We start from the raw sequence: 22,430 nt of genomic DNA on the forward strand, positions 1-22,430 counted from the left end.
GTAAAACACTCACGTTATTTTGTGAAACGTTCGTTATTTTGTGAAAACATTCACGTTTTTTCATGAAAACTGTCAAAACTTGAGGATATTATTTCAAACATGACGTTTTCATGTTATAATGATACATTTTCACTTTATTTCGTGAAATTTTCACTATGTAAAACTTTCACATTATTTAGTGAAATTTTCACGCTATGTAAAACTTTCACATTATTTGGTGAAACGTTCGTGTTATTTTGTGAAAACTTTAAGATTATTTCGTAAAAAACAGTCAAAACTTGAGGATATTATTTCAAACATGACGTTTTCATGTTATAATGATACATTTTCACTTTATTTCGTGAAATTTTCACGCTATGTAAAACTTTCACATTATTTGGTGAAATGTTCGTGTTATTTTGTGAAAACTTTAAGATTATTTCGTGAAAACAGTCAAAAATCGAGGATATATCAAACATGACATTTTCAAGTTTCCACATTATTGCGTGAAACTTTTCAAGTGATACTGATCCGTTTTTGTTTTACTTCCGCAGCAAGGAACCTGAATCCCTGACACATTTATCTTCATCGCTGTATTGGACTTAATAGCAAGATAATATATAGAGAGATATGTTACTTTTTTTGTAATAAATATGGTGCAACATCCTGATGTGTATCACTTTAATGTCCAGCTGGTTGCTGCTGTTCCCTGTTGCCTTGCATCACGCACACGTGAGTCAGGAGTGGGCGGGGCCACGACTGCACCTGAACGCTGAAGCCTTCCTACTTCCTACTGCACATTGTTCCGATCGTTCAACTGCGACGGGAAACAAAGTAACTAGCTGGAAAAGGAGACAAGTTCGAAAAGGGTGTGAGTCGGAGGACGAGGAGGAGGTTTGTGTCGTTCTTGTAGCAGGTATGAACACGGACTCGGAGGAGCGGGAAGATGAAATGCTCGCGCTCCACAGTATCTTCGGTGCGGAAGAAGAGTTCGTCCGGAAGGAGCCGAGCGCCGCCGGAGAAATCCGAGTGTCGGTGGAGCTTCCGGCAGGATTCACCGTGTCTCTGACGGAAGGTGAATACAAACCGATGATGGCACAACAAGTTATTGACACTGAGAGTGTGGAATATATTCAACATGTGGGAGAATCTCTTTTAGCATAGTACATAATGTCCCTGTCAGTTTTTATACAGGAAAAATACTGCTTTTATATATATATATATATATAGAGGTGGAAACAACACACTTTTTTTCAAGAAACATAAGTTTAACTTCTTTAAAAATGAAAAGTTAAATATTTAAAAAAATAAGATTGGGCAGGTTCCTTATTCAATACCTAAAAAATTATGATTGTTATTATTTAAGAAGATACAAGTTTGTCCAACAAATGTACTTTTTTTCAATAATATTGAAATACGTGCTGTGTTTTATGGCTAATTGTTTTGTCGTTGTGTTGGAATCACGTGTTTTGTACACTGTTTATGTCTTTTGTATGTATTTAGAGGTGACATATTATGCAAAAAAACCAAACACTTTTTCAATGTTTGTGCACATGTCGCCGGCCGACAAACTGTAATGAAAGACGACCCTGTCGTTTTTTGGTGGGCTGGCTCAACCCTACAGCCTGAAGCTCTGAACGACTGGTTCACATTTCTCTCCCACTGTAATGTCACAGTTGGACTCTTTTGGGGGTAACCCCGCCTGCAATCGGTCGACCAATCACAACAGACTGGGCCAGCTGGTCAATCAGGGCAGACTGAGGTTTATCGGGAGGGAGGTGGGGCTAAAAGAAATCCAGGTGTTTTAGACGGAGGGTGAAAAGAGGAGCTGCAGGAATGGGCTGTGTGAGAACACTGATGTCTTTTATGAACATTAGTGCATGTAAACCTTTTCAGGTGGTAACACAAATTAGTATGAAGTAGTATGAACCTGAGTATGAGCATAATATGTCACCTTTGAGAGCGCAATGTTGCAATCTTAGCTATGAATGCTACGGCCCCTACACAAATAAACTTTAAATAACTAGAAGAAGCAAAAAGTGGGCGAAATACCCATTCACCATTTAAATTTTTATTTTTGCTGGTAATATTGATGAATGTTGTCAATGTGTGTCGTAATGTGCCGTGGCCATGCTCGTCTTGTTGTTTTTCTCCCTCAGGTGAAACGGTGAGGCAATATGAGATATTGTTCCTTCCTCCTCTGCTCCTGACCTTTGAACTTCCTGAGGACTACCCATCCTCCTCCCCTCCCTCCTTCACCCTCACCTCCAGCTGGCTCACACGCTCACAGGTACAATCGGTAGAAGCGATGTGGGTCAGCAAAATTTTACAACCCATCATGCGGCGTGTGTGTGTGTTAGTGATTGCAGAGTACGAGTAAAGATGACCTCACTCTTCCCCTCCTCACAGCTCTCTGCACTGGGCTCGCAGCTCGCCGACCTCTACCAGGCCACCGGAGGCGCTGTGGTGCTCTTCTCCTGGGTGCAGTTTCTCCGAGAAGACGCCCTCGGGTTCCTGGACATTCGCGATCGGCTGGATCTGTCCTCAGTGGATTGCAAATCCAATCATCCTCCATTCGTGGAGTCTGATGGAACCGGCCGTGAAGATTTCTTGAAGGAAGGCGATGTTGCGGCCTCCTCAAGCTCTTCAGGCGAGTTAGACTTAAGTGGACAAGGAGCCGCTTCTCTACCGCTTCTCCTCAGACAATCCCCTCAGAGTAAGCACCGAACCGTCCCCGGTGATGTCTCCCCGACTCCGTCACAAGCTCTCCTGTCCGAGCTGCTGATCTACGACGCCGCCCAGAGACAGAGGGCGTTCGCCAACACGGTGTTCGACTGCGGCGTGTGTTTTGTGGGCTGGCTCGGTTCGGAGTGTGTGCAGCTGCACGAGTGCGGCCACGTCTTCTGCCAGTCTTGTCTGTCCGAGTTCTGTAAGATGCAGATAACGGAGGGGAACATACGGGGAGTCAGCTGTCCCGAGGCGTCCTGCGAGTCCTGCCCCACACCTGCACAGGTACAGTCCTGTCGTTGCATGTCGTGGTCGACCTGGGGCAAATTATAACAACTTCATATAGAATGTTGGGAGTTTTCATCCATAACAAACATTCATATTAGGATGAAGATGATATTTTGGTTTTATTAATTTTTTCCGTAATGTGTGAAATTACTAATTAACAATAAGTGGAGTCATTAAAAAATAAAAGCACAATATTGTCCTATTGAAATGCAGACGAAATGTAAATGTGGTAAATGTTAAAAGTAGCATAAAATAGAACGACCATTTCCAATATGCAATGTATAAGCCAACATTCTGTATCTGCAGATCAGCTGATATGATTGGTCTTTGTTAACCTGCTGTTTGTTCTGGATTTAGATGTAGATGACCCGACCTCTCTGACACACCCTTTGCCTCCGTCTGTCCTAGTCTGTGTGTCTATGTTTTCTCTGTTTCCAAAGGTTCAAAGTCTGGTCGGGGAGGAGCTGTTCGGCCGCTACGACCGTCTCCTGCTGCAGTCGACTCTGGACCTGATGCCCGGTGTGTTTCCCTTGAGAGGATTTAGTCTTTATACACCAGGATGACTAGAGATGAGAATATACAGTAGAGTTAGTTCTCTTGGAAAATCCAAGCCTTTATTGCCTTCTTATATATATATATATGTGTGTGTGTGTGTGTGTGTGTGTGTGTGTGTGTGTTGTGTAGGTAGGTAGGGAGGTAGGTACATAGGTAAGAAGGTAGGTAGGTAGGTAAGTAGGTACGTAGGTAGGTATCTACCTAGGAAGGCAGGTAGGGAGGTACGTAGGAAGGAAGGTAGGAAGGTAGGTAGGTACTTTATTGATCCCAAGCTGGGAACAGCAGCAGGTATCACACAACACACCTTATGAAATATATAATATATATATAAAAAAAACAAATGTAAAAATATACGCATTGCAAGACAAAATATGAAGAAAAAAATATATAAAAAATGTACATGTGTATATATATACTGTATATACATATGTGTATATATATAGCTATATACATATACACACGTTCACGTCGCATCCTATCTCCCCTCCTCTCAACATGCAGACGTGACGTACTGTCCCCGGCGTACCTGCGGTTCGCCCGTCATCCTGGAGAAGTCCGGCACCGCGGGTCTGTGCTCCGTGTGCGGCTTCGCCTTCTGCGTCGCCTGCAAGAAGACCTACCACGGAGCGGAGGGCTGCCGGCCGAAGGGGAGCTTGAAAGAACTGATCGAAATGGACGCACACGAAGACAATTTGGACCTGCCGCAGTCACAAGGTACACAAGCGTGTGTGTGTGTTTTCTCAATTTCTCAATCTTTCTAGATCAAACAAATAACTTGGATCAACTGAGGAGACAGTAGTTTGTAGACCGATGAGTAATAGAGAGATTTCTAAGTTTGAACCTTCTGACAAGATGTGTATTTTTTTTTTCCCTCCGTATTTTAAAATGACAAGATATGAACTACAATATATTTAATTTGCTCGGTACGTGTTGTGTGTTACAGCATGGTGTTACAAAATGCCAAAGCTCTCACACTGAGGAGTATGTAATAAATCTGTCAAATTAGATGTATAAGAGCTGAAGACATAAAGCGTGAGTTGTCAAAGCAGCAAGAATTGAAATATTATTTTGAAGTTGAAATACAGGGCTTTTAAAGTGGCCATAATCTAAGAATTTAATATAATATTAGTACAACTTCATCTAATTCTCTTAAATTTAAGAACATATTCCAAAACTATTTAATGTGTAAATAACAACAAGATTCATGTAGTTTTTGTCTGATTTTACTTATTTTATTCCGTGTGTGTGTGTGTGTGTGTGTGTGTGTGTGTGTGTGTGTGTGCCTCAGAGGGGCTGACGGCTCTGTCGGACGACTACCTCAGTGGCAGTGAGCAGAGGCGGAGCCTCCTGCAGAGCAGATACGGCCGCAGGGTGATGAAGATCTTTCTGCCGGACATCCTGAGCGAGGACTGGATCGTCTCCAACAGCAAGAGTTGTCCTCACTGCTACACTAAAATAGAGGCATTTATTTTTTTTGACCTATCAGCGTTTATTTCACACTCATGAGCACCGACACATCTTTGACTTCGATGGTTATTTTTCAAAAACATTGCGTCTTCTCCTTGCGCGTGTTTCACGTTGTTGTCGTTTTTATGTTGCAGAAAAACGGAGGATGTAACAAGATGACGTGCTCTCGGTGTAGACAGAACTTCTGCTGGCTCTGCCTGACCCGACTGACGGGACGGGACTACAGCGGTCACTTTCAGGACAGCGCCTGCTCTATCTTCCAATACGACTTCTAGACCCAATTCAGCTACACTGGCCACCAGCCATGGAGGGAATAGAGTCAATACGTTAAGGAATACGTAAAAAAAATAGGCTTGACAATGCTCATGAATACAAATATGTAAAAAGGAAGTGTTGATAAGATATTTAAACAATTATGATCACAATGTAGAGCCCGACCGATATGGATTTTTTAGGGGTCGATGCCGATAGCGATATTAGGGAGTACAACATTACTGATACCTATACATCAGCCGATATATATATATACATATACATATACACATATATATATATATATATATATATATACTTAAATTTGTCAATGATTCCAAGATGTCGTTATCAAACCTTGATGACAAAGAAATGTAATTGATGCTTGATATTTTTAGGTCAACCATAAACTGTATCATAAATAACTATAGATTGAAATTATTTTTTTTACATATACAACCAAATGAAAAGAAGTTAAATTAATATTTGTCCTAGTATTTAAACATGAATGCACATTTAAAGGCTCATATGTGTTGGCCAATCATATCGGTCGGGCTCTACATTTTTACATTCTATAAACATGAGATGTGAGAAAAAAATTTCTACAGACGTGCCAGGAATAATATTTAGTCGCAGTCAATTCCTAACAGCCAGAAGCATGTAAATGTTACGTTAATTTCACTGTAAGAAATTAACATTTGAAAATAATTATCTCACTGAACAGCCACTCACAAAATAACCCCACGTGTCATAATGAGTTATGACCAGCAGAGGGTGCTGGAGCTTTGCTTTTGGTTATGCGGAAAATTATGGTGCCTTACTTATTCTTTCAGCCATTAATATCTATGCACACATTTATCTACACATTCAGATCCATACATGCATTTGCAGATTTGTTTGCAGACACACAAATCTGAATAAGCACTCTGTGATTGAGATACAGGTACACAAATCTACACACGCACACAAAGGATATTGCCACAATATTGACACTGTATATTTTTTCTTTTGTCTGTGTCTTGAATATTTTTTTGTCTTTGTCTATGTTTCACAGTAGAAACAGCTCAGGTGTTACTGATCAAAAGAATCCTCTAAATCGCCTCGACATGGAAACAAACCGCTGATACGATGATGTGAGGTTTATTATTACTGTTGTGAAATGATCTGGGGTAATAAAACAAATCATACCCAAACACATTCATCAAGAAGTTGAAGTCGGTACCGAGAAGAAGACGTTGGCGGTTTTGCGAGTGTTCTGGCCCAGTGTACAAACATGACAAAACAAAAAAAGATCCACCCAGTGGCAGGATTCCAAGTTTGTGGATCATCATCACAAATAATAACTTCCAACCTGAGGCCAGAAAACCACATTTGAAGTAATCTGTTCGTAATATTGCTTTATATATATATATATATATATCCAGCTGACTGACAAGAAAACTACAAGGGGGCACAGGATCAGCTTTTCTTGGCAGAAGGAATAATGACTTGATCCTGGTTATCAGAGCGGGTGGAAACTAGGCTACGAAGAGAGCCTTCCTCCCTGTGAGCCAATCAACAGCGTCGGCCAACAGAACGGTTATTTCGCCCGGAGCAGTGCGAGCTGTGTGAGAGACAAAACACGAGACACGACATTCACCGTAATAATCATCAACTCGGCTCGGTCGTTTATATCATCTGCATGTTTATTCGTCGGTCAGAAAACACACACACACACACACACATATACACACATATACACAGCCTCAGAAATCAGTGTGTCTGTCATCCGTTCAGTGAGTGAGTGAGTGGTGTATTGGCAACGTTGTTTCAGAGGCACTGAAAGTGTGCTGAGGTTTTTATTCCACAGAGAGTACACGACTATATATACTTTCCTGCAGGGGCGCTGCTAAGGGGGTTTGGGGCCCCTGGCAGTAGGGTGGGCTCCTGAAATCTGTCAGTGTACAGCGGCGCACCATAGACTGTACATAAACGATGTAGACGACATGACAGCTCCAAAAAAAAGTGAAGCCAAAACATCTCAATCCCCCCTGGTGCCTGGCTGCGATATCTGTCATAAGCCCCGCCTCCTCCATGTTTTGAGTACACGTTAAAGCTACAGTGTGTAATATTTAGAAGAACGTATTGGCAGAAATTGAATATAATTTCCATGACTTTATGTTCAAATATGTATAATCTCCTGCAGCAAATAACCAAAGTTTTTTTCGTCAACTCTGAAGGAGTTAAATATAGTTCCATGAGGTGGACCCGACCTCCGTGTGAGTCGCCATGTTTGCTACGTCGTGTTGAATACGGTTGTTGCACAAAACGGGTCACGTGCGTGTAGAATTTTTTCAGACGCTGCTGGAAAACCAAAAATGAAATCAGCGGTGCGCCACCATAAAGTGTCCCCTGTCGGGTGCTCAGTTGGTTGCGGTTTTCAACTTTACCACCAGATGCCGCTAGAAAAGTAAACTTTTGTCCAAAGACGGCTTCTGTAATTTTAAGTAGCTCTGATCAAACTGGTGCACGTTCAAGCGTTCATGGTGCCAGTGAGTTTGGTTTCAATCAGTTATTTGATGCTATAAAAAAGTGATTGACAGCTGAGACTGACTAGCGATTGGTCGAGAGCGTGCACCGGCAGGAACGGGTGCTTTTGGCTTCATTTTTTTTGTTCAACAGGAGGAAGCTGAGACGTGTCGTCCATTTTTTTTTATCCACAGTCTATCGTCCGCATACCAGGATACAAGGGCTTTCACTTGAGGCAAGCGTAACCCAATCCAAATTATTGTTAATGAGGTACACCGCTAGAAACCATTGTAGCTGCCGCACACATGCAATATTTTACAATATTATTTTAGACATTTTGGGAGATCTGCCCTGATTAAGATTTAGAAGTATGAAGCTCGAAACACACGTCCACATTAAAGTTGTGTCCTTTAATGACTTCACAAGGTCTGTCACCTATTTGTTTAGTCAAACGCAGATCACAGAGGTGTCGAATTTTTCTTTCGACATCATATTTTGCAGATTATGGAGTCGTTTTCTTCCACGTCGCCTCACAGTGTTGCCCGTCCACCCTGGTGCGATCAGTCCGACAGCGCAGCGCACGGATAGACGCACTGAATCACAGAAATGACGCTCATCCAACAGCAGCGTTCCACTTCCCACCTTGTAAACATTAAGGATAAAACACATCGAGAGGCGAAATAATAACCACAATGGTAACAAACTTGCGTTCATTTCAAAATGAACAACATACGGTAGCTCAACTTTCTTCATAACAACAGTGCCCTTTTTTTTACTAATAATCGGTGCAAACTGACCAATGCCCTTTTTTCGTAGATTCATCACAGCAGACGCACATTTTCCAACCGACCAGTCGTATATAAACCTCACACTACAAACATTTCTCAGACTCACTGCAATATTCTCTCTCAGCGGTAGAAAAACATGGGAGCAGTTCTTGATGCTGACGTGCTAAAAATTGAACCGGATACAAGATGTACTATTTCTCCGTCCCGTACGGCTAAAGCACTGGAGTTGAACTGATGAACGCGTGGTGCTGAAACACATCAGAGCTCATGAAACAGCGTTGGCTAATAACAGTGGAACCAATAATAATATATTCTGGTCACCGATCGTGAGTAAACACAGTTTGGAGTAAAACAAACAGAAGTCCTACCTCGGGTATTTGAACCATTTAAACATTTTAACAACGACCAAACGGAGCGGTTATGAGCATTGATGCGATCGACAGTGTTGAATATCAGGAAATAAGTAAAGTGCTGAATGCCAAAAACTATATTCAACCCGCTCATCTGATATTGGCCGAATCTTCTTATTGATACCTTTATTTTTCCACAGTGGTTTCTTGATTATTATTTTTTTTCTGAATAGTGTGTTTCACAGCAACAATATCCAACCAAAAAGGAGTTGTGCATGAAAAAAGAGCAGTTTACTCCATTCATTTTAAAATTAAAAAAAACTTGTTTAGAATATGATTTCTGGCTCTTAAATTAAAGCCTGTCGGGTTCAAGGTTCTTTCTTTGAAACGAGTGAAATAACCGTGTTTTTAAAAAGATGCCATTAGGGTTTTTCCGTTTGAAACGCTTACCATATGATCATAAGAGGCTCATAAATATAAATGTAATCTTGCGGCCCCTCCAGTGTCCTTGCCCATACGGTTTGCTGTAACGGAGGGCCGGTGATCTTTGAAACAGAAAGAAAATCCTGTTATGTTTTATGACTTTCCTGTGACTAATGCCCCCCTGAAACACGCACCCCTGTGCACCCCGTTGAGCACAGCGTTGATTTAGAAAGATAAATATTTCAAAAGCGGGTATATTCGGCGCCGGGGGCCCGGCGGCAGCTCGGCCGAATGAATCTCACAAAGGAAAAAAATCAATCTTTTCCTCGAGCTGCTGATCAATCGGGTTTCACACTCAGGGACTCGACCTGCGAGGCGTTCGAGGGAACCGCTGCTGTGTGGGGATCCACAGACACGGGCGTACAGACTGTACCCGGGGCCCAAGGGTGATGGGGGCCCTGGAAAGCCTGGTATTGACCGTTTTTGGTTTGTTCGTAAGTAATCAGTGTCACAACATCAATCAAAAAACTGCCTGAAGACATTGGTTGAGAGACTGAACTATGCATTTTTTACAAAGATAGCGGAGGTTCTCTGAGGGACCCTCTCCCCCCTCACGGCCTGTGAGTCTGTCAGCCGATCTACTGGCCGGCGACTTCGTCATTGCGTCCCCTCAAGGAGGTAAAGTCTGGGTCCCGGAAGAGAGGAGAAAGAGAAGAAAAACAAAGCACGGGGGAAAACACGGCGCCCCCACGGAGACCGCGTGTGTCTCATGCGCTTGCCGACGGTGATCCGCGGCCTTGTAATGGGAGGTTGTGCGAGCACAGTGCTTTCACGTAAGACAAAAGCGTGTTACTTCTAGGAGCTGGACGAGTGCTATTAACAGACTGCAACTCCATCTGATGGGACGATCTGTGCCTCAGCTCTGCTTCCATCAGCTCCTCCTTCGACCGTTCGGATTTGAACCCCAACAGCTCGGTGGGCTGATGTGAAAACCGCAGAGCAATTTTTTGTTTTTTCACATGCCCCCTCGGTTTCCCCTCTCTGCCATGTTTAAATCCCTCAACGCCACAGTGTATACCCTCACCCTCACAGTGCTATTCTCCTGAGTGTCCCTATGTGTTATCTGGTGTGTGTGCGTGTGTGTGTGTGTGTGTGTGTGCTCTAGGGACGAGACGTAAACAGCTGTTCAACTCGACCCACCACAGAGAAAGGCTGGATGCTGCTTTCATTTCCCTTTACAACACATCCAGATGTGTGATGTGACCCGATCAGGCCTTCGAGTTTGTGTGTGTGTGTGTGTGTGTGTGTGTGCGTGTATGTGTGTGTGTGTGTGTGTGCGTGTGTGTGTGTGTGTGTGTGTGTCTGGTGTGTGTGTGTGTGCGTGTGTGTGTGTGCGCGCGTGTGTGTGTGTATGTGTGTGTGTGCGTGTGTGTGTGTGTGCGTGTGTGTGTGTGTGTATGTGTGTGTGTCTGGTGTGTGTGTGTGTGTGTGCGTGTGTGTGTTACGCTGCTCTTGTATACGCTAAAACATGTGGGCATCTGAAAGTCTATAGATGGAAAATATTTTCAACTGCTACATAAGATCTCTTTTGTCTATATAAAGGATTAAAGAATCATCAATTTGTAAATACCTATTTAAAAGACAAGATAAATATATATATTATTTAACTGTTATCTGTGAACGCAGTTGAGTTCAAGGCACAGTACACACTTATGTTTTTTCTCATGTAATGCGTGAGTCCGTCACCTCCGAGGTCTTGTGACTGCACCGTGTTCAGCTCAGCGTCACTCAACTAGAACAGAGAATCGAATTTGATCCAAATGACCAAACTGTTTCCTTCTCAGGATGTTAAACAACCGGATGTTAAAACAACTGGGACCTGGTTCATCCCGGGTAACAAAACAAACAACAACAACAACAACAACAACAACATTTGTCTGAAAACCCCCTGATCCCCCTTCACACTTCAGTGTCCGACCTGGTCACGTCACGTCGCCGTCTGGGCATCGAGACTGATTGGGGGACAATTAACTTGACATGTCTTTTTCCGAACCAGGAGAAACATTCACCAGTTCCCGCCCGGGCACGCGTTCGTTTGGAAAAATCCCATTAGAGGTCGAAAGGACTGTGAGTTTTCCGACGCGTCCCGCACATCTCTCTCCGTTTGGCTCTTTCTTCTTCTTCTTCTATTCTATCTTTTTTTCCCGCTCAGTGGCAGCTTCACAAATAGCTTCTCCTGTCCAAGGGAATAAAGTAAAAAAACAAGATGACACCAGCAGCTTCTTTTCACTGCAGACGAAAGGCACCATCGGAGCGGTGCGGACGCGAACACACGGGGGCCCATAGGCACACACTCATCCAGTGCACACACTTTGTACAGGGTTCCTGATAAGTATTATTAAATAGATTATGATGAGTATTTCCCAATATACACTAGGCCAACGTTAAAAACAATAAGTGTTCACGTACGGCATATTTATAGCTATGATTCAATTTTGAGGATATTTACACGAGACTCCTTCGACGTACCTACAAGAAGAGAAAAGATGATGCGCGCGGATATCGAAAAATCCAATTAATTACCGTGGATTTGTTTTGTACTGTATTTGCCAGACGGCTATCCCAAGGTGGAGTCTCCATAGCCTCGCTCCCCCTGAAGGCACGGACGCAGCCACGGCCGGGGGCTCAAGCCTTTAGCCTGACAGCCGCCAAAGGGGCCAGTAAGTAGGTAAGAGGTTGGCTGAGGCCTGAAACAGCTTCTGCCAGATGATTCTCATTGTGCTTTGTTTAGTTGGTTTATTTATTTTTAAATTTTTTTAAATGAGCAAATAGTACTTTGGATTTGATTTGCCCGTGTCAGGTTATAAAAGGTTGAATTTGCTCCTTTGTGCCCTGCGGTCGCTAAGTGTAAAAAGATAAATAAGCGCACCTGCAGGGCTTCCTCACACTTGCAGGGCGAGATCTGTTCCGACTCAGAGCGTTTGTTTTCTTTCTTTTTTTTTTACTTTCACCAACAATTCCTCTCTCCTGTTATTGTTTCTTCCGTATTTTTGCATTCGCCCCGTGTTCCGCGTCACCTTGGACGGAAAGCTGCAGAGAAACGACAGGTTGAGGTTTATTTCCTTCCACGGTTCCAGCCCCCTGTCATAAAAACTCAAATGTTGCACTGGTTTGTTCCTCAAGATAAGAGTGCGACGCTGACATCGTACAGATTAATCAAATCCAATCCTAGATTCATGCGGCCGAGCGTGCGATCCCTCTAAATAAGCCCCTTCGCCACGGGACGGTACTCGCCACCGGCACCTTCTCCGTCCCTCCTCTTACCCGCCGCCCCCCCATCCCGTCACACGTCCCTTAGCTGTAGCCGAGGTTCTCCATCTCGTGGCGGTATCGCAGCTCCGACACTTTGGCTTTGTGCTGCTTGCTCTCCAGATGCTGCCGGAAGTCCGTCTCCTGCTCGGCTCCGCAGTTGCACATGGAGCAGTAGAACTGTCCGCTGGGAGTCACGCACATGGCCAGGTCCCGGGGGATGCGCTGCCGCGGCCTGGGGTTGTAGTACGGCCCTGGGGTGGGGGGGTGGGGGGCAGGAGAGAGGAAGTTAGTAGCTACACATAAGGAGGCTGATAGTACATCGGCATGTACAGTAGCTCAATTGATTAATCCAATACTCATTGTAGCCGTTACATAAAGACTGTGTGTGTGTGTGTTTGTGTGTGTGTGTTTGTGTGTGTGTGAGTGTGTGTGTGTGAGTGTGTGTGTGTGTGTGTGTGTGTGTGTGGCGGGGGGGAGAGAAGAGGGGGCAGGAGAGAGGAAGTTAGTAGCTACACATGAGGAGGCTGATAGTATATTGGCATGTACAGTAGCTCAATTGATTAATGCAATACTCATTGTAGCCGTTACATAAAGACTGTGTGTGTGTGTTTGTGTGTGTGTGTGTGTTAGTGAGAAGACAGCAGAAAAACAAGATGAGGCGATAGGGAGAGAGACAATAAAGACAGCGAGAAGTCAACCGCAGGAAAGAGTGCAGCTATTCTGGGGTTTGTCCATCAAGAAAACAGAATAACTCAGCAGAAGGTTGTGTGTGTGTGTGTGTGTGTGTGTGTGTGTGTGTGTGTGTGTGTGTGTGTGTGTGTGTGTGTGTGTGTGTAAGAAAGAGAGAGAGAGAGTGAGAGAGGAAGAGCATTGTCTCTACTGTCTGATTTATGCTGTCTCACACCGAGCTGATGTGATTTTGCCTGAGGAAAGATACGGAGTGAAAGCAAGAGATGTCTGATTGACGTCAACGGAGTCTGACGTTACCTTGTCTTGTATCTGTTTTCACACACACACACACACACACGCACACACACACACACACACACACACACACACACACACACAGGTTGACAGAACTTGACCCAGAGACGTCAGACGTTACTCTCATCGATGGAGTCGTGGGACCTTTCCTGCAGCACCAGAGGGGGACGGATGAAGTGCATGATCCAAAAGGTTTAAGTTCTCATTATTATCATCATTATTATTCTTGTGTAACTACTGGGAGAGAGCACTTACAGTAAACAAGCCTGTACAGTGATGATTTTTTTTCCATCGTGATACTCCTGCATATATATGTTTGTGCCTGTTTTAATAAATGTACTCTTTTATACAAACTTCTGAAATGCGTGGCCCTTACATGAAATCAATTTTTTTTTTAGATTCCTTGCTTTTTGAAGACTCAGCTAGAACGGGCCATACTTGACCCCTCCTCACAAAGGCTTGTTGGTCTAGGGGTATGATTCTCGCTTCGGGTGCGAGAGGTCCCGGGTTCAAATCCCGGACAAGCCCACACTGTACACTTTAATGTTTACTACTCGCCAACTGAAAAATCGATATAACAAAAAATCAGTGGTTGGATGTTGCTTAGAATTCACAAAGATTTGATTAAATAAACAATAAAAGAAATATAAATAAAGAGAAGGAATTTATGCAGAATTTTTTTTTAACATTGAAAAACACAAGTGAAAATCAGTTATTGACATTTTAAAGTGTTGGATTCAGATGCAAAAAAAAATGCAGAAACATAATTTCAATGCAAAAAAATTATAAATATAAATATTCATTCATTCATTTCAAAGTCTGGTGAGACAGATTTGCTTCCACAGAATTCACTTACTGTAAGTCGCTCCAGACAAAAGCCTCAGCTAAATGAACGTAATGTAAAAATGCTAACGTTAATCTTCAGTACAGGAGTTCCGTGTGTGGTTGTCTGAGCTTATTTCACTGACCCTCCCCTGACGTCAGTATGTGGAAGAACTGATTCTACACTGATTTATTCTTTTTCTCCATCTCTCTCTGCCCCCCGGGGGCTGTTCATCACAGCTCGGCTATTGGAGTTGAGAATGTCTTTCTGGACAGCCAACCGGACTTGCCAGAATATATAGTTTGTTTCAAAAATGTGCAGAGGATTTTATGGATTCTATCACATTTCATCTGGGGGAAAAAATCCAATCTGAGCTGCTGGAGGCCAAATACTTGTGCAGTTGCTCGCCATGCTGCACAGTTTTAGTGCCAACTGGGGTAAACAAAAATGTCTCGAGGAGCGCTTACATATGACAACATAACAATGCAACAATGCCATTTCATAATGACGTCACCATGGCAACATTTATACCATATGATGGTGAATTATTGGATAATCGAAATAAGCCGTAGATCGTGTCTAATCTTATTGGTTTCATTTCCACCACGTGATCATAAATCACTTTTGATCGACATAACTTTCAGGTGGTGTCGATAGTCTTAGAGGATGCAGAGGTACCTGTAAAAATTTATTTTCTGAAAGATGCATTTTCTGACTTCTTTGTGACTTCTTCGTGACGTCGCTCATCAGAGAATGATACTTTTTTCTGATCGATTTAAGTTTGAACTATTTTGGTAATGTGTTTTTCTGACCAAGTTTTTGTTGATCTTGACTTTGACCTTTGACCAATCAGCTCCAAAAGTTAATCATCGACAGATACTCAATAAGTATAATAATATTACCACTAAGTTTGGTGAAAATCTGTCCTTGCATTGTTGAGTTACTTTGTACAAACACGCACACACACACACGCATGCACGCAATGATTTACATGATCTATACCTCTAAATATCGACTAGTTTATTGTTAATATACTTCTGGATGTGTCACCTGGCATGGAGGCAGGTAGCTGTGGACTGCGGCGGTTTTTCACCAGTTTGTACTCGCTGCCATCTTTCCTGTTTCTTCTCGGGGCCGCCTCGTTGTTGCCTTCCCTATAACAGGCAGAGACGGAGTCAGAACCACTTCCGCTTGGTCCCAAAGGTGAGTACATTCCAAGTATAACCATCTTATATCATATCAGCTCCTCAGAACCCGCTGTGACTTTAGTCGATTCTTCTCACACTGCGACTTGACTTGGAACTAGATTAAGCTCAAGTCCAAGACCAGACGGTGTCATGAGGAACTTGACAAGGACGAGGATGGTGCAGACGGGGGGGGGGGGGGGGGGGGATCTTTGCACAAACCTACATGTGGTTATTGGAATTCTGCAGGGCCTCGGCGAGCCGCAGTTTCTTGCCGTGGTTCTTGCCCTGGTAGTGGGCCTGTGCGACTGCGGGCGAGCTGAAGGAGGCGTCGCACAGCTTGCAGTAGTCGTTCTCCGTGGCCAGGATGACGCGGGTCGCCCCCTTGTACAGCGCCTGCACACACGGGACCGATATACACTGATAACAGCTATTCAGGAATCAAGGAAAGAAAACACAGACTCGCGCTCTTACGTCCAAAACAGTTATTACAGTAGCAGCTTAGGTTGCCTTTTACTTATTTAGTCGTGTGCGAAAAAGGACATTGCAGCTACTGTTTATAGGCCGGGTACAAAATTCCCCGTTGTGCACGTTTTGCGAGATTAATTATCGGTGCATGTTTACTTGATGCTTTCATCCAAATCTGCAACAATGACAGAAACACAAACACAGTAGTCGTGCAAGCTCAGCAACGTGATAAATCCTTTGAGTCTAAGAAAAATCTTGGATTACGATAAAATACCGATTAGACATCCACGCTCAATTCCTTTCTCTTGTCCTTTTTTCTCTTTGTGCTTCTGAACTTTTTTCTTGCTTTTGATTTAAACCTTAGATTTAAGTTTTGGCAGCGGCCTCGAGAGGAGCCGGCTCAGAAAAAAAACAAACTGAGAAGAGACAGAGAGGATGATGTGAGAGTGACTCAGCAGATCCCCACCACCTCCTCAGAGAGAAACGACCTCCATCAGCAGCCACTTCAGCAGGAGTACACGCCCACGTCCGAAAACTAAAACTAGAATGTTTACGCCGGCCGGTCCAGTTCGGGCCTGACCTGTCTGCCTGCGTCACTGTCGCTGGATCCTGAGTTGAGGGCCGTCTGACCCGCCGCGTCAAGGACCTCTGGGATCCTAGTGGCTGGTGGCTGTTGACTGCCCGCGTAGAAATTTCTCAATTTTTTACCGTGGTTCTTCCCCTAGACAGACAGACACATGGGGAGATATAACGTATGTCCAGTATCTTAATCCTGTACATGTGCGGGCATGTGCGAGCGTGTGTTTCAACTGGCCTGGTAGTGAGCCTGCGCCTGCTGAGCGGAGTTGAGGGTAACATTGCAGAGTTTACAGTACAGCGGTTTGCACAGTTCCTCCAGGCCCAGAGAGTCCTCCTGCTCCTCCACCCCCGGCGGAGAGCCCCCGTCCCGGGGCTGCTCACCGACTGGGGCCGCCTGACCCGGAAGACGACCAGGGATGTGGCCCGCCACCGGGGAAGGGATGAGGGCGGATCCCGGGGGCCGTGGGTGCAGCTGTGAAGGGTCTGGGCCCGGAGCAGGTGGGGAGGACAGAGGGCTGGGAGGGAGGGGGAACCTGCCGGCTCCGGGCGCCACCGCGGGAGGGGGCACCCGTGCTTGTGCGGGGTTCAGAGGCGGAGGCCCCAACGGCAGCGTGAGGTCCATGGTTGGAGGCACTATCGCTTGTGTGTGATCTACAGGTGGGGGCCCCAAGGCGTGTGGCATCGGTGGAGGCCCCAGTGGCTGAGCTGGGCCCATTGGAGGGGGGCCTAAGCTGTGTGGTGGTGGGGGCCTTAATGTGTGAGTAGCACTTATGGGAGGGGGCCCTAGAGTCTGCGTGGGCGCCATAGTTGGGGGTCCAATTGCCTGAGCAGGGGAGATGGGTGGGGGCCCGAGAGGCTGCATAGGCGCCATCGGTGGAGGTCCCAGCTGGTGCAGCGAGTCCATGTGTTGGAAAGGCTGCTGGGGATGACGGAAGAGACTCAGAGGAGGCTTCAACATGTTCTCTGGGCCTGGGGACATCAGACGCAACAAAGGGAGGAGACTGAATTTAATTAAGAAATATTACACAACTCTTGACTGCAGTAGGACATGAAGTAGCAATGTCAGTCGGCTGGTTCTTCCACCTCTTTGTCACAGACTGAAATATCTCAACAAATCTTGTTTGGATTGTCATCAACTTTTCACAGAAAAGTAAACCTAATGACTATGGTGATCCCATGGCTTTACCTTTGGCACATTGATTTTGATTCCGAGTGAAGCGTCTAAATAATTACTGGTAAACTTTCCATTAAAACTGGTTCTATAATTTTAACTTGACGCGAGTCTGCATAAAAATACATCATGTGAGATTACTGATTTGTGGGCTTGTCCGGGATTTGAACCCGGGACCTCTCGCACCCGAAGCGAGAATCATACCCCTAGACCAACAAGCCCTTGTGAGGAGGGAACCAGTACGGCCTGTTTTACCTGAGTCTTCGGGAAGCAAAGAATCTAAAAGCGTTTCAGAAGTTTGTATAAAATGAGAAACTTGGCCCATGTTGCTTGTCTTTCCACAAAATTGTATTGAAATCAGTAAATATACTTTGTACTAATCAGATGTAGGATACAAGATTTCCTCCTTAGAAACGGGCACATGACAACCATGACATAGTGTAAACACAATGACAGTTCATTCGCAAAGGAAAGAAAATAAATATGTACTGCAATATTAGGGCTGTATGGCATTGGGTTAGACTGATGATGATGATGATGATGATGATGAGCAACCTTGAGATACTGCAGATTGAAGTGAATATTGCGATTGTCTAACAGACAATGAGAGGGAACATATATCCACAGAAATCCCCCGTGACAAATGTACAGTGACAGTGAGAGACGCACTTGGAGCCCTGAGGGGCTGGAGGGATACGGAGAGAGATGAGGCCAATGGAAAACACATTCTCGGACAGAGGAGCTTCAGTGGACATCAGAAAGATTAGGCTGAGCCTGCAGCGCCATGCATGCGGGACGTTGCACACACACACACACACACACACACACAATCCTCGGGCCGCCCTGATCCAAAGAGATCAGATGAAGATGAAGAGATGAAGTGTGACTGCTCCAGTAGGTTGATGTGTGTTTATCTATGCATGGGTGTATATGCTTATATACCAATGGCTGATTGGTCTGTGTTCATTTGTGCCACTCCGATGCTCAAATTTGTGTGTAAATGTATACGTGTGTGTGTGTGTGTGTGTGTGTGTGAGAGAGCAACCGGCCGACAGCTGTGCCGAACCACACTGTGCTGGAGGCTTTCATCTGGAATCCAATCGGACGCCCAATGGCGGTGATTCATGGACCCAAAATAACACCCGGGGATGTTTGTGTTTCCGACCGCTGCTCGCCGCCCCCACGTGTCAGTCACCTGACCTCGCTGACCTCAGGAAAAAGGTATGCCAACTAGATAAGGCACTGACCTTCTCCGGAGCACCGTCAACAGCAAAATTGGCCGATGAGCGGAGTGTGTTGCTTAGGTAGCAGTTAAAGGGGCGGTAACCGTTTTTTTGAGATTGACTGTTGTTGGTTTTTTTTAACCGCACTGGTTGGGGCTCGAACCCGCAGCCTCGGGCACTGGACACTGACGGGCTAACCACGAGGCCAGAACCCCTGAGTCTTTGCATCTGTAGGTAGCGTGTCTCTTAAAGGAGCAGAGAGCGATTTCGGAGAAAGCTTAGTTTTCTTTACGGGCCCTGGCCAGGCCGCGAACCACGCGACCTCCGGTATTAAAGTCCGATGCACTAACCGCTAGGCCAAAACAGTGGAGTTGCAGCGCCACCTGCAGGCGAGTCTCTTAAAGTGTCGACGAGTGATTTATACAAACTGCCCTCGCATTGCTGTGTGGTGCGGTCTGCACCATTTTTTTGTTTTCGATTTACAGAGTCGGAAACTCACATAACAGTGACAGCTAAAGGTCGGTGAAGAAATATTGGCTGATTTTTACAAAACGTATATTGCTTTAGAATCCCTTACTGCCCCTTTAAGTGATACATTTACTGTTTTCATTTTTATTTTCTGCTGTTGGTGTCGAATGAGACCAAATTTAACAGTTAACTTCGAACGTCATCCAGGAGCCGATCCACTTATCAAGCACTTCACACCTCACACGGGGAGGCAGCGGCCTCATGAGGACGCCTGCACAGCGGTTCAGAAAAACCTCACCGCGGGAGAGCTGACCCTAATCCATTAAGTAGCCCGGAGAAAACACTGTGGTGGCATCGCACAATGGATATGACTGTTACCACATACTGTATTGTCTGTATGTAAGCTGGTTTCCCCAAACTGACAATCGTCTTCACGTATTCACTTAAAGCGTTGCATTGTGCAAAAAAACACCTACTTTGTAACTTTTGTGCATTTGAGTTTTGAGTTGACACGATCAACTTTGCAAGTCGAAATCAGACTTATGTAATATTGCACTGATCTCTGGATTGACGACACAAGAGATATTGTTTCTTAAAGTCTATGAATCAGCCAGTGTTGGTGCTTTCTCTTCCCCCCCCCCCTCCTCCTTTTTCTTTTGCTCAGATCAAAGCTCTTTAAAAGCAAAGTCACAAAACAAAACGTCTGTCCTCCCGGAGCCTGACAATCTCATGGCGTCCGTCGAGAATCTCTAAATAGGCCAAGTGTTCGTTCTCTCTAGAGTTCCTCTTGCCGCCGTGCTGTGGTTGTGTCCCATCAATTATAGAGCAATGAGAAGCACATGCCTCCTGCACTAATTCCATCTGCTTCACTGGACAGCGGATGAGCACCGAGAGCAGCACAGAACAAATATATATAGATATACAGTATATATCTATATATATCTGACTGTACTTCGCAAATGCACGTATCTGGACCGTAACAGTAGTAAAGCCTCCACTTTTTGACAGTTAAAATCTCTCCTGTTATGGAGCAGAACTTTAATAATTAACATAAAGTTAGTGGTATCTCTCCTTTAATGTCATCTGGGCTATATGCATTAGGCTGCTATTACTGTATCTATTCATAAATATACATGCCTCCCTATAGCAAACAAATCTCTAGACATCTAGCTTCTAAAAAGGTGCTGGGAAACAGGCATGTGTGTGTGTGTATATATATATATATATATATATATATATATATATATATATATATATATATATATATATATATGAGAGAGAGAGAGGGAGAGAGCTTCCGTTATCATTATATCTATTGATTACGTCTTTTAATAACCCATTAAATATTTAGTCTTCAGAAATACTGACAAATCATAACTTCCAACGGGGTCAAAAATACTTTTGTGTTATTGCGGCGTCGGACTGATAATGTTATCGCATTTAATTCAACAATTTTCCACCAGCACCATATGCATTTCACTTCCACGTGGCAGGAGCTGGGATCTGAGTGGAGATGACTTTTAACGACGAAAGGAACGTTGCCTTGTGCATTGATCAATCAAACCTGAATAATTTCAAATTTATGACTGTATAAGGCCTCATGCAGGTCACTAAAACTCCACAGAAATGTCAGTTTCAGCAGATGAAGAAAGGTGTATTGTGTTATTGCCTGTCATGTCACCGTCAGCTGTGCAGACCAGCGCGGAGGGGGAGCAGGCAGCAATGACTCAGTTTCTATTCCTTCACTTGTCATCACCGGTGATTGACTGGCTGGCCACACACACACACACACACACACACACCGACTCGAGAGAGAGAGAGAGAGTGATGGAAGTGAACATTGCGCTGAGGCTATGTGCTGTTTCATGTTACAGTCAAAGACATGATCAGCTCCAGCCTGGAGTCAAAGCCTGAGATACAGAGCTCTCCCCCCTAAAAAAGAGGCTGCAAGAGACCATGACAGTATATCTCCATCCCCACCCACCCACCCAGATTTTTGCATCGCAGCGTCCATGCTCCAAAAGAAAAAAGAATGGAGGCATGGTGCAGCCCTGCACAGTATGTTGATGATTCTACACCCAGCTTCCTCTTCTGTGCCATCTGCAAATGTGGTTTTCCTCCATCCCCTTGCACATTAGCGCAGAAGACTGGCTGACAGTCAGGGATGGAGATGGAGATAGGGGATGGTGGTGGTGGGGGGGGTAGATCACACATGCCAAACCTCCTCTCTTACCTGGCAGTCGGGCAAGATAATGGCTGCTGCCGCCGTAGCTGACGGGCGGTGAGGTGTAATGTCTGCAGTACTCTGCGCCGTGGTAGTACGCGGCCGCTGCATCCGCGCTCTTCAGCTGCATCATCGCACTCTCATCCCCCTCTCTCCAACTTCTCCTCTCCAAAGGAGGGAGAAAAAAAAGCGGAAAAAAGGGCAGCAAAGAAGGATGACAGCGCCTCGGACACTGTGGCTCTCACCGGAGGGGGGTGCGTTCTTCCAGAGGCGCGCGTAAATACGCACGAAAGTCAGCCACTCAACACACTCATTCACTACTGGTTGGAAAAAATAAGATGAATTTCAGTGTTCCTATCAGATGTTTATCTTTTTTAATTTTTAGGACAAAACCCCTGCTGAGGCTTCTTTCCTCCACTGCGCCCCCCTCACCTCCCCTTCTTGGTACGGTCCATTTCCGATGCCACCGCTGCTGATTTGCATGGGTGGCAAATCATGACACATTGTGTAACTATGTGGCACCTCTGTGGTTCACCGGCTATTTATGAGACTCTGACAACCTGCTGGGAAAACAAGAGTGTTGACGTGATATGTGCAAACAAAAAAATAACAAACAATATGCTACTGTACAGGATGAAGAAAGGGGAATATGTTTAT

At 44.7% G+C, this 22,430-nt stretch overlaps 2 protein-coding genes and 2 non-coding genes across 5 annotated transcripts; 2 read left to right on the plus strand and 2 right to left on the minus strand.

Annotated features, from left to right (window-relative positions):
- The first annotated feature begins 723 nt into the window (after positions 1–723).
- Positions 724–5,372, plus strand: LOC118318000 (E3 ubiquitin-protein ligase RNF14-like). The gene is made up of 7 exons (XM_035647246.2): positions 724–1,054; positions 2,139–2,269; positions 2,389–2,991; positions 3,435–3,513; positions 4,051–4,263; positions 4,838–5,010; positions 5,151–5,372. The coding sequence occupies exons 1-7, from the start codon at positions 898–900 to the stop codon at positions 5,289–5,291; spliced, it is 1,497 nt and encodes a 498-aa protein (XP_035503139.2). The 5' UTR covers positions 724–897; the 3' UTR covers positions 5,292–5,372.
- Positions 5,373–6,931: 1,559 nt separating this feature from the next.
- zmat3 (zinc finger, matrin-type 3) lies at positions 6,932–22,299 on the minus strand. 2 transcript variants are annotated; one of them, XM_047336948.1, is made up of 6 exons: positions 21,783–22,299; positions 16,923–17,656; positions 16,689–16,829; positions 15,867–16,036; positions 15,507–15,610; positions 6,932–12,900 (listed from the first exon to the last, which is right to left on the minus strand). In XM_047336948.1, the coding sequence occupies exons 1-6, from the start codon at positions 21,904–21,906 to the stop codon at positions 12,692–12,694; spliced, it is 1,482 nt and encodes a 493-aa protein (XP_047192904.1). In that variant the 5' UTR covers positions 21,907–22,299; the 3' UTR covers positions 6,932–12,691. The 2 variants fall into 2 exon arrangements, with proteins under 2 accessions (XP_047192904.1, XP_047192905.1); XM_047336949.1 differs by lacking the exon at positions 6,932–12,900 and adding an exon at positions 12,912–13,782.
- trnap-cgg lies at positions 14,090–14,161 on the plus strand. Its single transcript has one exon. It is a non-coding gene; the product is annotated as a tRNA-Pro (tRNA).
- On the minus strand, positions 18,008–18,079 carry trnap-cgg. Its single transcript has one exon. It is a non-coding gene; the product is annotated as a tRNA-Pro (tRNA).
- Positions 22,300–22,430: the final 131 nt, after the last annotated feature.

Source organism: Scophthalmus maximus, chromosome 13 (genome assembly GCF_022379125.1).
Source record: "Scophthalmus maximus strain ysfricsl-2021 chromosome 13, ASM2237912v1, whole genome shotgun sequence".
Taxonomy (NCBI): Eukaryota; Metazoa; Chordata; class Actinopteri; order Pleuronectiformes; family Scophthalmidae; genus Scophthalmus; species Scophthalmus maximus.